Below are 14,789 nucleotides of genomic sequence, written 5' to 3' on the forward strand. Positions count from 1 at the left end.
ATAACATGAAATACAATTTACCTTAAGTACTTCAGTTGCAAGGTGCATGAAAGACCTCGGCCAGAAATGACGATCATCGACAGATGAATGTATAGTTCTCATTCGCCAAACATGGTCAGTCTAGATTATACACTTTTTGACTGAGTGGGAGGGCCGGGAATGAAAGCGTCTGGTTCGACATCCCTATGCCTCATACCTTCTCGTTCAGCCCAATCTTACTCAGTCAACCATATGACAATTTAAAATTCTTTTTGGATGAAGATATTGTGGACAATATTTTAGACAAACATAACTTTTAAATTCTTTTAATAGTTTATTTACAATTTACATTTATGTATAGCTACTATTAGGATATTGACATATGCAAAATTCTATAGCGAGTCCATGCACTAAGCTTCCCATGCCTCGAGAGTCAAACGCTAAAAATTATGAACTGAAGTAATTTTGTCATTGCCCTCTACATATCGACACAAAAGTGAGCAGTAATCGATTCTAAACTGTGCTACATTTCCTTGTCTGAAAGAGAACTAAATAGATAAATTTAAGATACTCTTACCTTGAATGCAGTTTTTGTAAACTTAAGATAGAAGCTCGAAGTACCCTGAGAATATCTGAAGAAACAAAAACCTAAAATGCCCCTTACCTCAGCAATATTCTTTTCGTAAACTTAAGATTTTTAGGACCGGTTATACCGGAAAAAATAATGATTTGAATTCTCATACTACTTAACCTACTATCTCCAAATTCGCCATAAAAAAAAAAAATGGTAGCCGCAGATACGCCTTTCTGGCAAGTAAGCCAAAGAATTGCTGCCAAACAGTCAAAAGAGAAAATTTAAATTTTCTTTCAACTGCGATATAAGTATTTCAATATTACTCCTAGGATAAACGTACAGCGCAAAATTTTCCGCATGTGGAGCGAGAAAGAGAAAGAAAATGGAAAATTTCCATTTTCTTTCTTTTTGTTCTGGTTGTATTTAGTCGCCTTTGTTTGCGTTGAAAGCGTTTCCACCTAGACGTCGAGGAAAGTTGAAGAAAACTGTCAATGCCCAGCCGGATAGAGAAATAATAAATTTCTTTCATTCTGGCAAGAAAAAATATTCATATGTTTATCGAGTGTTTCCCTGGATCAAACTGCATGCTTCGCAAGAAGTTTTTCCCCTGCTACATTTCATTACAAAACATCTTCCGGCAATAAAGGACCATCGTCCCCTTAGGGGTGGTTTTGGCCGATAAAGGAAGGAGTCATTGAGGTAAGTAACGAGTACTGCAAGCGCAGTGAATACATTTGAAAGGGTCACATTTGACTTCTCACAATCCCTTGTCGTCCAATTCCATTGTTATTCGTTTCCATGGATACTAATCCCAGTCGTCCACATTACTATACAGTTCATCGTTGTATACATTCATGTAAATTATCTCCTGAAACAAGGTGAGAAAAAAAAATTGCTTGTTCGGAAACAAATTCACAAGCACCACTTTACCTGTTATTTTGCCAGTCTGGGCTGAGTTGCTCGAAGCATGGTTAGCGCTAACCATTGGTTAAGAGGTATTAAAACCTATAGGTTGTCGTGGTGTTTAACCCGGGTTAGCGCTAACCATGTTTCGAGCAACTGGGCCCAGGTGGTTTGAAGCTACACTGTTTAGACATTGCTCTAAGTTGTCTAGTGTGAAAAAGTTAGTGCTAACAGTGATCAGCATCAAATTTCTCCTTGTAATATCAATGCTTATTCAACCCCTGATGTCATGAGAATCAAGGATATGATCACCCAAAGTGAATTTTCTTGATATTTTAATGACTTCTCCCCAGTACTTTTATAAAAAAAGTATAGGGACAAGATAGGAGAATTTGTTCTTTGATGTTAGGGGTTAAAGGGTTAAGAGAACAGGGCAAACGCTTGAGTTGCCTTTCCAATCTCTGTTTTTCAAACTTCTACGAGCGTTAGGTACAAAACACGTGGAAACTTTGCCAAAATCAACCGGCAAAATTGTCTCCTGTCTTTTTGGATAAAGTGTTCAATTCATTCAAATGGCAAAGTGTCTGTTTTTTCGTATATGTTCGATACTAACAACAACTTAACTAATCATCAATTTTGGAGTCTTTACAACCAACAACATTACGAGTCAACTTACTAGTGATTATGTACAGTTCTTAATCCCGACAAACGACTCAACAACTTGATAACTTCATTATTTGAATTTTATGATTAAGTACAATTACTGAATTAGTTTCGTTTTGTAATAATCACGTGATCAACATTTGTGTTATGAAATAAATAAATAAATAAATAAATAAATAAATAAATAAATAAATAAATAAATAAATATATAAATAGTAAATACTCACTTTATGACGTCCTTGTAATCGTTTAAGTGTGGTGCTGATTGTGTCAAAAGTTGGTCGACTGTTAGGGTTAGTCTGCCAGCACTCACTCATAAGAGCATAGCTGAAGAACAAATCAAAGCAGAAAATCAGAATGGTGATTGCTGCACGGTTGTGAAGATTCCGCTCCACCAGAAACATATTTGCATAGCAACTGCGGCATAAGAAACCCCCAAAATCAACAACAACAATAACAATAATAGCAGCAACAGAAAACAGATCACAGCAACAACAACAACAACAACAATTCCTGCTTTGCTTAGCAACAAACATGATAAAAGAACAGCAACAACAACAACAACAACAACAACAAACAATTGAACTTACATTTCATCATCTAAGTGAACCGGTTTCGGCATTCTGTAGTTATCTTTCAGCATGTAGGGAATACGATGTCCTTGAATATTGGGATAAGGTTTACCACCTAATAAAGCAGAAACGTTTATCACATCCACATTTTATGACAGATTAGAGTTTGGGTCAGTAATTTAATTTACTATTTTGTGACGAGAAGTGTGAAGTAGAGCATGGCACCAAATCAATTACAAATCGCAGGTTTTTATAGTCAAGCTTGTTGTAGTAAACGCACGCTAAAAACAACTAAATCCTGTTCCTAAGCTACTCTCATAAGAGGAAAATAGACTACACCCAAAACATTTAAGTAAATAAGTGTGAACAGAAAGAGTTTGGGAATCGAAATTGTAAATCAAGATTGCTAAGGCAGGCCAAAAATTAATGAGTCTGAATCACCATTCCTTAGATCCCGCTATAAAAACACCAGTCTGAACGCGTCTAATCAGCTTAAAAATCAAGAAAGAACTTACCTATTGTGAAAATTTCATAGAGAACAATACCATAGCTCCAACTGAGAAAAAGCATAAAAAACAGAAAACAAGAATTATTTCACTCACAGCCTAGTCAAAATACTTGTCACAATCCCAAAGGGTCTTTGGAGAAGCTGATAACCATTAAAGGCCGGAGTATACATTCTCCATGACAACAAATTCCACGCCTGATGAGTGAACACCACACCAAGGCGAAACCGGCCTTGCGAGATATTTTGGTTGTTAGTTTTCGAGAAGTATGACTTTATAAACTTATGCAATTGATGGTTTGCATGTGACATCATGGCGGCCATGTTGGTGGACAGGAACAATAAGATTTTTCTCCTCGGGGAGTGAACTACCATTTTTATGCAAAAAATGTGAGCAAATTTTCTTTTGTTTTGTCCACCAGCAGGGCGGCAATGCGGCAATGCGGAGATAAGGGTTGGAAGACTCCGGAGAAGGGGATATGCTTACATCTATAGAAAGGGTTGATACGGATTCAGAAACTTACACATCACTTTGTGTCGTGCTAACCCCGTACAGCAACGACTCTATTGCGGTCCACTTCACTGGTAAGCGACCCTGTAGTACAGAATGCAGTTTATCAATTACATATCTTTAGTTATATAAATACTCCATTTCCATTAGCGACTTTTCAAGTGGTTGAATATGAGGTTTTAATCTTCCCAGATAACGAACAAATCAGAACGAGGGCTCATATCCAGGGACTGCCAATATAATACTGGCTTATATTCTACTCAGAGTGACTTTTTTTTGTTTTGCAAGATGAGACAAAGTACAAGAATCAGTATGGATTAGAACGAAATAAATGAACGAACAAACGAACGAACGAACGAAGGAACAAAGGAACGAACGAATAAACGAATGAACGAATAAATGAACGAAAGAACGAACGAATGAACAAACGAACGAACGAATGAATGAATGAATTATATGAGCACTGCCGCACGCGATCTTCCTTGCTGATGAATGAATTAATTATATTATCACTGCCGCACGCGATCTTCCTTGCTGATAAAATTTCATCAAACAGTACATGCAACATGAACTGAATCCTTCGGGTGAAAACATTTTTAAAATTCTGTGACATATACCTTGGTGCGTTTCTGATAAATGTCATGTTGTTGCACATCTCTCGCCATTCCAAAATCTGTTATTTTGCACGTTTCCTCTTCCCCTACAAGCACGTTCCTAGCTGCCAAATCTCGGTGAATTATCTACAGGGAGAAAAGTTTACATTTTATGGAAAAAAAAAAAGATTTCAGTTGTAACAGTATGGAAGTAGTACTGCTGTACTATTTGGTCAACAATGTTAAAGACGAAAGCTGTTTGCAACCTGCGAACACACTGCCGGAACTCCTTCATTTCGCACCAATATATTTGACTTTCCCTATACGTTGTTTCAAAGTCCTGGCTTCCATTATTCGTAGTGTATTTCAAACCTTCGCCGAATATTTATTGTTGCCGTGATATATCTGAACTGAACTGTACAACCTATTCTAAAACGACTGTTTGTCTTTTCCTTCATCCAAACGAATAGTAATGCCGCGTTTCACCGAAAGGGAGATGCCACCTCGTTCATTTCACAATGATGGTAGATTTGGAATTTCACACTGACGGTAAATTTAACGTCTTTCATTCTTGACATGTTCTCGATTAACTATCTTGTAAACTAAAGAAGGTTCGTATTAGATCAAACCATAGAATCGTCTCGGCAAATTAGGACGCAAGGTCATAAACCTTTTGAGGTAATTTCTTCTAAAACTTGAAAAATTAATCAGCAACTTTTATAGATAAGGTGGACGGTGTTTGTTAGCTGAAACGACTATTTACAAACGGAATTCTTCTTGGAAGCTTCTTTAAATTTTTGTTCGAAGCTTAAGCAGATTTCGTTTACCTTATTTTCAGCCAGATACGACATGCCGTCAGCAATTTCCCGCGCATACTTCAGAAGCTGCTTTGACTTGAGGGAACTTGACGGTTTTACATCCGGGTCCTTGTAGTACTTGTCGTCAAGACCTCGGCTCCTCTTCAGGAATCCAAGCAAATCCCCGTATGGAATATATTCGAACATTACCATGACTGGATCTGTAAAGTGTCGGAATGAATAAGGTTAACCAAACGCTGAGCATTGGCCTTTGTTGATGTTGATAACTGCTCAATCAATACACCCTTCTCCAAAATGGCGGCAACAGATTTGAATGAGTTAAAATTGAACTGAATGAAAAACTGATACCAGCACTGGAAAGAGCACCTTTACTTTAGTAATCTTGCAAAGTTTCAGCATATTAGGTGTTATATCATCTTAGGAAATGGAAGATGAAATTTGACAAATTTACAGACGTTTGTATGACTGGGGGTATACGTCATACCCCGAGTCATACAAACGTCTGTAAATTTTTCATTTTTCAACTTACATTTCTCAGCTGATATTACACCTGATATGCTGAAACTTTGCAGGGTTACTATAGTAAAAGTGCTCTTTCTAGTGCTGGTATGCGTTTTTAATTTTAACTTATTTGAAGTTTCGGCCGCCATGTTGGAGAAGGGTCTATTGGTAATTCCCTGATGTCGAGAAGATGAATGTGAATCTTACCATCCACTCACTATACATTAATTCTTGACGATCAACGAGTATTACTTTCACAATCTCCTTCCAGGTGCTGTCTTCCATGCAGTTACAGCAAAACATCCTAAACTAATAAACTGTTCAGTATAGAATAAAGCAGGGTGTCCTCAAAGACCCAAGAACGAGCAAAGGAATTACCCCTGAGTCTCCCAGGATGAAACCAGGCTACTGTTGCCCAAAAATGTCCAGAACTAAAACAGTTGAATAAGCTAAGACTGTGTACCTGATCGTGTGACTGCCCCCATCAAACGTATAACATTAGGGTGTCTAAGCTGTTTCATAAGTTCATATTCAGCCAAGAGGTCCTTCTTGTTTGATTCCGGTGCTTTTTCTAAGGCAACAAAAGAAAAAAAAATTCACAGATTACGTGAAGAAAGTTAAAGCACAAACCAGTAGAGCAATTTTATTTGAGTAGAAGTTAAGATTTATTAGACGACTCTTAATGTTATCCCTACGACATCAATTGCGCCCTTAAGACATTTTCAAAAACAGCTATGAAATTTTCAGACGTTTCCAAACAGTGAATAGATAGAGGGGGATAGTTTCTACACAACTATGGGACTACAGTATTTAGCGTACTGTTAGTATGAAAGACTCATTTCGCAACGCTTGATTTTTAAGGTCATCTCTTTTGAGGAGGCAAATTTTGAAAATTTATGGCGTCAATAGCGAGTTTACGCAACAGGACGGCTGATGTAGTGGGACGGCAAATTGTGCTTGTGTGACCAACGTGACCGCCAAGTATTCATGACTCTAGATTGTAACATTCCTACCGCTCGTGGTTTTCAGGTTGTCACAGATGAGAGAACACCAGTTTTAGTCGAAAATCGCCCAAAAATGTGAAGGTACTAAGATGTCATGTTGGTCACACAACGATATTTCACCGTCCCCTTCCCTCAGGCGTCCTGTTGCGTAAGCTCACTATTATCACCTCACAGATACATTTTCCTCAGCTTTAGGACAACAGCCTACATCAATCAGACTGAGGATTATTTACTTTACCTTTTGGAGTTTTGACAGCTACTATCCCAAGTGTATCCACGAACGCTTTCGCAACCACACAGAATGCCCCCTTACCGATATACTTCTCAATGTGAACGTTTTCCCGAGGGAACTCCCAGTCAGGATTTTCGTCATCTAAGCATCGCAGATTGGTGTATACTGCAAGAGGTGGAGATGCACACGCTACTTGCTCTTGTTTCTTCGGTCGCCTTTCATTGATGTCCGAGACTCGCGTTTTAGGCATCTGTAATGGGTTAAAGTTAGATATTTAGATGGCACATTATAATTCGGGTCATTGGAAAGATGTAGTGTCACTACTATTCAAATCGATAAGAGAGTAAGTTTCTCAAGAAACTGTGGTGGCGCGTCGGAGTGGGACTTGTTTTTTTTAACAGAGTTTATGAGGTAATTTGGACACCGTAAAGAGATTTGAGTGCTGGTGTTCCGGGCGTTAGCTAGCCCTTCGGCAATTCGCTTTGACGAAGGGCTAACGCTCCAAACATCAGCACTTTCTAGACTTAGTTTTCTGTCTTCCGTAGGCGGGCATCGGATTCCCCTCCCCACCCCCCCTCCTCAATAACTTCGCAAGTGTAAAAGCTACGACAAGAAGACTCCGAGGATAGATGGTAGGTCCAAAGAAGTTTCCTTTGAGGTCCGCAACGGGAAGTGTGACATCAAATGACGTTTTTTCCCGGATAAATTTCTAAAAAAGTCCTGAACTTTTCAGGGGAAGTTTCAGGACGTTTGCTCAAATATTCCAAAAAAGTTATTGAGGTACAAAATCGCCACAGGTAGCATCCCTTCCCCCTCCCCCTACTGAGGTGATCTTTTCTCGCACATGTACTGACAATAAGCGTTACCTACCGCATTGTAAGTGTTTGTATTTTGAAGCCTCGGAGGAGAATTCGTTAAAGATAAACTGTGAAATTAAAAAAAAAGTAAAAAACCGAAGAGTCATGTAACCCATACATTAAAATAAGTTTACCTGAAGGCAAGATGTTTTGGCAGTCAGACAATCTATTTAAGCACCCACAGAACATATGCATACGCCCATGGCCAGGTCGAAAATAAGTTTCTCTAATCCCGCTTCTTCGAGTTGGTTGGTAACCCACTTCTGCCACCATGTCATCATGGAATCTTCATACATTATTCGGCATCTCATCTTCCAAAAGAGAACATTCCACTTTTCCCACCATTACGTTTTCATCTCGCAGCTAAAACTGAAAGCATCTCGTGCCCCAGCTACAAAACTAACCAGCTTCCTGCTTTTGACACCATGTTATTTACATGCAGCTTCCCTCCCAGTACCCCTCACTCCGCCTACAAAGGAATGCCCATCCGGCTTTACCGCCTTGTTCTTCACAGACAGCATCCCGCTCCTAACTTGTCCAGAAAAGGGAGCATATCCTTTACGCCTTTCTCTCTTATCTCGCCCTTAAACCCAGACCCGCACTATAAAAGGAACCTTGGCCTGGCCTTGCCAAGCCGCCAGTCATTTCATCGTAGACACTGAGCTGTGAACAGCACAGAGTCCGTGTGGCAAGATACAATTGAATGTTGGCAGAATACATTTGAAATTCGTATGTGTATTTACCTCGTGAATAAACTAGAGATTTGCTAATTTGTTTTTGCGGCTCAATTGCAACATATTTTGTCCAAAATATTCTTTTAACAGCTTAGGTTATATTTTCAAGATACATTGGGCTTTATTTCTTGAAATACCGATTCCACAACGTTTTCTTTCTTCTTGCTCACCATGTCCACCATCACCTAATGTGACACCGAAGCGGTGACTGTGTGACAAAGGTGGGAGGAGCTATCCCTTTTGTAAAGCGACTCCTTGTTTCAGCTTTCGTCTTGTATCCCTCCCTTTAATTTTAAAACATCCTTCATCACATCTACCAAAGACAAAACAAGTCGCGCTTCTGCGCCTTGTTCTTTTCTTAATGTATATTTCTAAACTTCAAATTCAAAATATTCTGCATCCCGCCTACACCCTTATCACGATTTACCCTTAACTACTCGAACTCAGCTAGACCCAGTTGGAACAGCACTCATCAACATATGCTTAAACCCTTTTACCCCTAATATCAAAGCACAAATTCTCCTATCTTGTTCCCATTCTTTTCTTCTTAAAGTACTTGGGAGAAGTTATTAAAATATCAAGAAAATTCACATTGGGTGATCATATTCTTAATTCTCATGACCTCAGGGGTTGAACTGAAGCATTGACATTACAAGGAGAAATTTGATGTTGATCACTGTTAGGGCTTAAAGGGTTAAAGGCACGTCAAAGAAAGAGGAATAACAAGAGTTTACTCACGGCTTTTGCACGTCCTTGAAAGTGACTAGAGGCTGCATTGGCCGAGCTGTTAAAATAAAACACGTGAAAACAAGTGAAATCAAACTAATCCTCCATGACCCGATTGATCGATCAATGAATCCCCTCAATTTCTTTTGTCTTTGTGTTGTCACAATTTTTTGTTACTTTTTAGTAAACTGTTAATTTAGTCAAGTGACACAAAGTATGAATTAGTACTTGGGTACTTATTGGTTCCTAAGTGCATTAACCGCTACATGAGAAAAAGTATTAATAGGGAGTTACAGCAACAACGACGGCGACGACAAAGACAACGCCACAAAACAATAGGTTTAATGAGCAAAAACAATCGTTCTGCACGTGCGTTTTATATTTTAGTACATTTCTTTGCTGTCCTCTGCAAAGCAACAACGTGAAATGACCAAATTCTACGTTTTTTGGAGAACGTGAGCACACGACGGTGAAATTTTCATTTTCTTTCTTAACTTGAACGCCACTCCAACCAATTTGGTTCCTGGATAGTTCGCCGTTTCTGTAGAAGTGGAGCGAGTTGAAATAATCGCGAAGTACCACAAATGAAATAAAGTTATATTTTCAGATGACGTTTTCGTTGCCGTTGCTGTCGTCGTTGCTTAAGCTCCCTAATGTGTCCCTTACGGCCGTGCGGCGATCAATGGCTAAGGATGTAGAACCACCAATTACCAGAAGATAAGTGATTCGAATAGGATCTATGCCATCGTGCCAATGTGGTTTCCTCAGAAGAAACATTTTTACCAACTTTCTCTCTCGGTATAATTGTATAAATAGGTAGAGGTTAACTATTAGGCAGAAATGCAACAAAATGCTGAGATAACCCTGTCGTCCAATAGCATCCAGGATTCCTATCTGTATTGATTCCTCGAGTCAAGCCTTTCTCGAGTAGATTAACTCTTAGAAGTGCTTTGACCGAGAAAGTATGAAGCATGACAATTTAATTGTCTTTAATTGGATATTTGAAGGTGTGGGTGTTCCAAAGGTTCGCTGAGACACGCTCTAAAAATAAATCTTCCCATGAAAGGGTTGGCCAAAAGGCTGAGTATGAGATAGAGGCCCCGGGTCATGGGCTCCCTGTGCTTCATACTAAAGATACCGGTATGCTCCAGTACTGTAAGCAGTGTGGGCTGCCGGTGTTTACCTACCTAAACTAGCCTGATCTCTCCGGCGCAAACGCTTGGCACAAAATATGGCGACTATAATGACAATAACGAGAAACAAACCAACGCCTACAGCTATGCCAGCATAAAGCGGGGTCTTAGATTCTGGAGAGAGAAAATAGTATTGACATAAATAAAGTGGATACTGGAATATCGATATTGTGGAGTTCAATAATTCACTCGTTCGTGCAGTGGAGACACTTTACGAAAGCCATCTAGACAGCAAGGATACTGTATAGGTCGTAAGGCACTCACAATTCACGCTATGTAGTGATACGACCAGTGTTTCTGCGCCTTTCATACGCCATTTATTAGCCCAAGCAAAGGATTTAAAAAGGGTGGTATTAAAGGGGCAGTGTAACCCATTTTTGGTGCATCTTTGAATGGCCAAAAAATATATTTTGTCACTGGAAATGTTAAAATAATGGACCAGTTCTGTTAAAAATTGCCTTACTAATGCACAGAAACTAGCATTAATTATCTGCGGCTGCGGATGGCTAGGATGGAAATGGAATGCAACTTGAAAGAATTGGCAAATTTTTTCAAGTTCTTCTTGTTTATTAGCTTGTGTTTTAGAGAAGTTGCCTTGAAAACTGGTTGTAGTTAGTTCTTCCTTGGAAAAATCCCTCTATATTTTCTTCCCAGTGTTCTAAGAGCAACTTCATGTCAGCCAAAAAGGTTTTCACCAAATATTTTAGCAGTTTTGATCAAAGTACAGCAAAATCGTCGTGACAGTACCCCTTTAAAAGGTACTCTCGGAAAACTTAACAAGGTCAGAAAGCTATGATTCTCCGTCATCTGCGATAGTTGATAGTCACGATATATGAAGCTGGGTCAATCAATTCTACAATGTGTGCTACAAATTTGCTTAGATCATATTTAATTACATGACTTAGAGTCTGGAGGTTTCCCTGTTTAGTGCAGTTTTCAGTCGACTGTGGTAGAACGTGCAATTACCTATACACCAACAAAACAATGAACCAATCAGATCTCGAAGTAAATGATTATAAGCGGCACCAATTAAGAAGCAGGAATATGTAGGCAAAGAGGTGGCAATTGATTTTGACGTTACTTCTTATTGCTTGCCGTGAAAGCAGCGCGACTTAATTAACTCAATCACAGAGCATAATGACGCGAAACAAGTAATTTTGAAACTCGTTTTAGCTTGGCCTACAAGTCGACTTACTGCGGTCAGAAGAAGCAGGCTTCGTAGCTTGGGTTGTGGCTGGAGTTGTGGGTTCTAGAAACAAAATAAAAAAGAGCTAGTAAGCTGTCATTAATTCCATTTGATTCATAAAGTTTACATTAACTTGTTTACATTGAAGCTTTAGAAAAGAAGTATCATTGCAGTCAAGAAGGTTTCATGGTCTTCAACACGAAATTTGAAATTGAGCAAAAATCAACGCTCAAGGAATGACTGAATCAGACATCAAAGATCAGTAAAATTCACAAGAACGCCATCTGTGCCAATTTCTTTTTTGTTGTTTTTTGGAATGAAAGCCACGAGTACGCCACGTGCACCATTTTTTTTAATTTGTGCAGTTGGCGAATTAGCAGTATCTTCCCTTAGGAAAATAACTTCGACTTTCGATGTTTAGACCATTAACTATTGCGGTGATATGGGCATGTAAGTAACTCTTACCTGAAATCCTTTTTGTATTTTTTTTCTTCCTTTAATTAGATATCATTGATCTTGGTATTGTTAATTTTTGTAATCTGCAGTTATTGTAATTGTTAGCTATCATCATTTTTAAATTTTGTCTGACCTTTTTCTTTGCATTGTGATTGTATTATTTTTTGTGGTGTTGAAAAGTATCACATTGTAAATAATAAACAATAAAATAATAAAATAAATAAATAAATAGATAAATAAATAAATAAATAAATAACTCTTACCTAACGTGACATTGAAAATCATTGTGTTATTTTTTGTACTCTCTCCCTGGTCATTCCTCGCTGTGACAATAAATTCGTAGGACGTGGCCCACTTCAGAGTAAAATTGTAGTTTAGGTTCATCCCCGCATCCTTTCCCTCCAACGTTCCCTTAGAGGAATTTGAGTAGAGTTCCCGATGATAAACAAAGTAACCTAAAATGTTTCGCCGATTTTCTGCAGGCTTGGACCAGCGGAGAGTAAAATACTGATTACTAAGCTGATTTTCCTTGTTTAAAATTTCAGGTGGATCTGGCGGAAAGGCTGTGAAAGAAAAGAATGTTATGATTAAGTAAATACTCACAAGTTGAGCAGTACTTTTGGTGTGGTGAGCCCTAGGTTGACGTCCCTTTAAAAGAAACTCCTAAAAGAAGTAGAACTTTGACATATCCAGTGCAAACGTAACGTCTATTTTAGGAACTCTCTTCTTCTCGTCGCTTGGAGCATGAGACAGATCTTAGTGTGATCCCCTGTCTCTTTTTTCCAGGGACCAGGACAAGGTGACACCTTGGAAACAAGATTGGCTTGGTTGGCTTTAGCGCTTTTCCCGCATTTGGCTTCGATTGCATGTTTGCTACGTTTCTCACCGATTGCATGTTTTGCTGCGCCTAGCATCGGTTGTTTTTCTTTGCGCGCTTAGTACCGCTTTCTTGACTTCTCGCATTTTGCAGTGGTTGTATGCTTTTCCGTGCTTGGTACAGGTTGTATGTTTTCCTATACTCCAGCTGCCTCAACTGCTCATGTCGACAGCCAAAGGAATGCTTGAAAACGAGAAGAATTGCTCTCAAACTATTCTCACCTGTTCTTACCACTTCTACATGAAATTCGTCCTTCCCAAGAGAATTCTGCGCCGTGCAAATGTAGAAACCGAAGTCTGAGCTGTTTTCAGGAACAACATGGATCCTTCCCGACGTCTTCCCTCTAAACAGTTCCTTATCTTTTTTTGACCACGTGACCACTGGGTCTGGATTGCCATCTGCTAGACAGATTAATGTCGAGTTGTGATGAAGCCATGAACCTGTGTTATTTGGAAGACCGCTGGAATTTATCTGGGGTTTATCTGGAAAATACATGCAAAGATAAACCCAGCTCAGATGTACAGAAAAGTATTCCTAAGAAGCTGGAATTTTTGACTAATCGTCCTGGTTATTGATTTGTTATCTGCAGGTCCTAGGTTGCCCTGTCTAGTAGCGAATCATACTATGCATTGAAACAGCCAACTTGGAAGCCTGCTACCAGTAAGGATTATTTAAAAGGTCTATAGGTCTAAATAGCCCATTTTACAATTGTGTGCTCAGTGGCCTGGCCTTTGATTGGAAGCGAGGCTGGCGTGACTTTGTTTTGATACAAACCTTGCTGTCTCATATGAAAATCATATTATCTTAGCAAGTTTTGATTTTCATACAAAAAGCACTGATGTTTGTATGAACACAAAATCGACTTCAGCCTCGCTTCAATTCAAAGGCCAGGTCACTAAGAACACAACTGTAAACTGGGGGCTATTGTGATACCCAAGTATTTTTTTTAGTTTTTACTCCACGTAGCAGTTCAGAAATGGATTGCCTCAAGATTGTCTCAAATCCCACTTGTATTACTTACCGTTACATCATTGTAATAACATTCTTCCCCAGCAGTGTTGTCTGCATATCACCCGATAAACAGACATTTGACTACGACGAACGAAAAAATGGTTTTTTTTTAAATCAACTGTCAGTTCCTTTTGTATCTAAACTTACATTGAACATTCAAGTAAACCACAGCAGAAGAACTGTTTCCAATTTTGTTGGACGCTCGACAAGAGTACCTCCCATGTTGGCGTCTACAAGTATCTTTCAGTTCCAAGAATTCGTTGTTTGAGAGAACAATGTTTGAACCGTTTGGAAGAGTCCAATGAATGACTGGCGACGGGCACCCACTGGCATTGCAAAACAAATTTGTTGTGGAAGATTCGTTGACTGTAAGGTTTCTAGTCAAATGGTCGATCTGTGGTGGATCTGAAATGAATCCAGAAAACGCAATTAATTGAGTAAGTAAATGTTAATCTTACTTTTTTGAATGACAGAAACGTATACACTGGTTTGAAGTTCAGACTCGAAGTTCTCTTAGCAACCGACGAGAGCCTTAGCTTGTCGGCAGGAGTTCAAAGTTTGGGAGATAGAGGAAAGGTGGCGAGCGAGCCAAAAAAAGGTAAACAACAACAACAACAACAATTTTTTGAAACAGATACTTGAGATAACAGGTACCTTTAGATTTGAGAACGAGTGCGACTTTTCAATCTAGTTCGCGTCCCTTAGGTGATCATTTGTGTGGCACACCAATCTTGTTTATACAGTCTCTTTGTACCGTTAAGCAACAGCAAAGACAGAGATTTCTGGGACGTGACTGGTTTAGCTGATTTGAAAGCGGTATTCTTTTTTAATCTCAAGCTCGGGCTCAAACCTAAAGGTCTTTAATATAGGCGCGATGTTGGCGCAATAACAAAG

At 39.0% G+C, this 14,789-nt stretch overlaps 1 protein-coding gene across 1 annotated transcript in view; it reads right to left on the reverse strand.

Annotated features, from left to right (window-relative positions):
- Nucleotides 1-289: 289 nt before the first annotated feature.
- Nucleotides 290-14,789, reverse strand: part of LOC146470839 (fibroblast growth factor receptor 2-like) — a 22,390-nt gene continuing 7,890 nt past the window's right edge. The window contains exons 3-18 of the mRNA XM_085121564.1: nt 14,043-14,300; nt 13,106-13,366; nt 12,271-12,570; nt 11,561-11,614; nt 10,360-10,479; nt 9,185-9,230; nt 7,726-7,780; nt 6,862-7,105; nt 6,083-6,190; nt 5,128-5,318; nt 4,325-4,447; nt 3,721-3,791; nt 3,207-3,247; nt 2,710-2,806; nt 2,347-2,446; nt 290-1,421 (exon numbers count right to left, since the gene is read on the reverse strand). Coding sequence (XP_084977690.1) covers nt 1,359-1,421; nt 2,347-2,446; nt 2,710-2,806; nt 3,207-3,247; nt 3,721-3,791; nt 4,325-4,447; nt 5,128-5,318; nt 6,083-6,190; nt 6,862-7,105; nt 7,726-7,780; nt 9,185-9,230; nt 10,360-10,479; nt 11,561-11,614; nt 12,271-12,570; nt 13,106-13,366; nt 14,043-14,300 — 2,132 coding nt within the window. The 3' untranslated portion in view covers nt 290-1,358. The remainder of the gene's footprint in view (nt 1,422-2,346; nt 2,447-2,709; nt 2,807-3,206; nt 3,248-3,720; nt 3,792-4,324; nt 4,448-5,127; nt 5,319-6,082; nt 6,191-6,861; nt 7,106-7,725; nt 7,781-9,184; nt 9,231-10,359; nt 10,480-11,560; nt 11,615-12,270; nt 12,571-13,105; nt 13,367-14,042; nt 14,301-14,789) is intronic.

This window comes from Pavona decussata, unplaced genomic scaffold (assembly GCF_977016875.1).
Source record: "Pavona decussata unplaced genomic scaffold, jaPavDecu1.1 SCAFFOLD_110, whole genome shotgun sequence".
Lineage (NCBI taxonomy): Eukaryota > Metazoa > Cnidaria > Anthozoa > Scleractinia > Agariciidae > Pavona > Pavona decussata.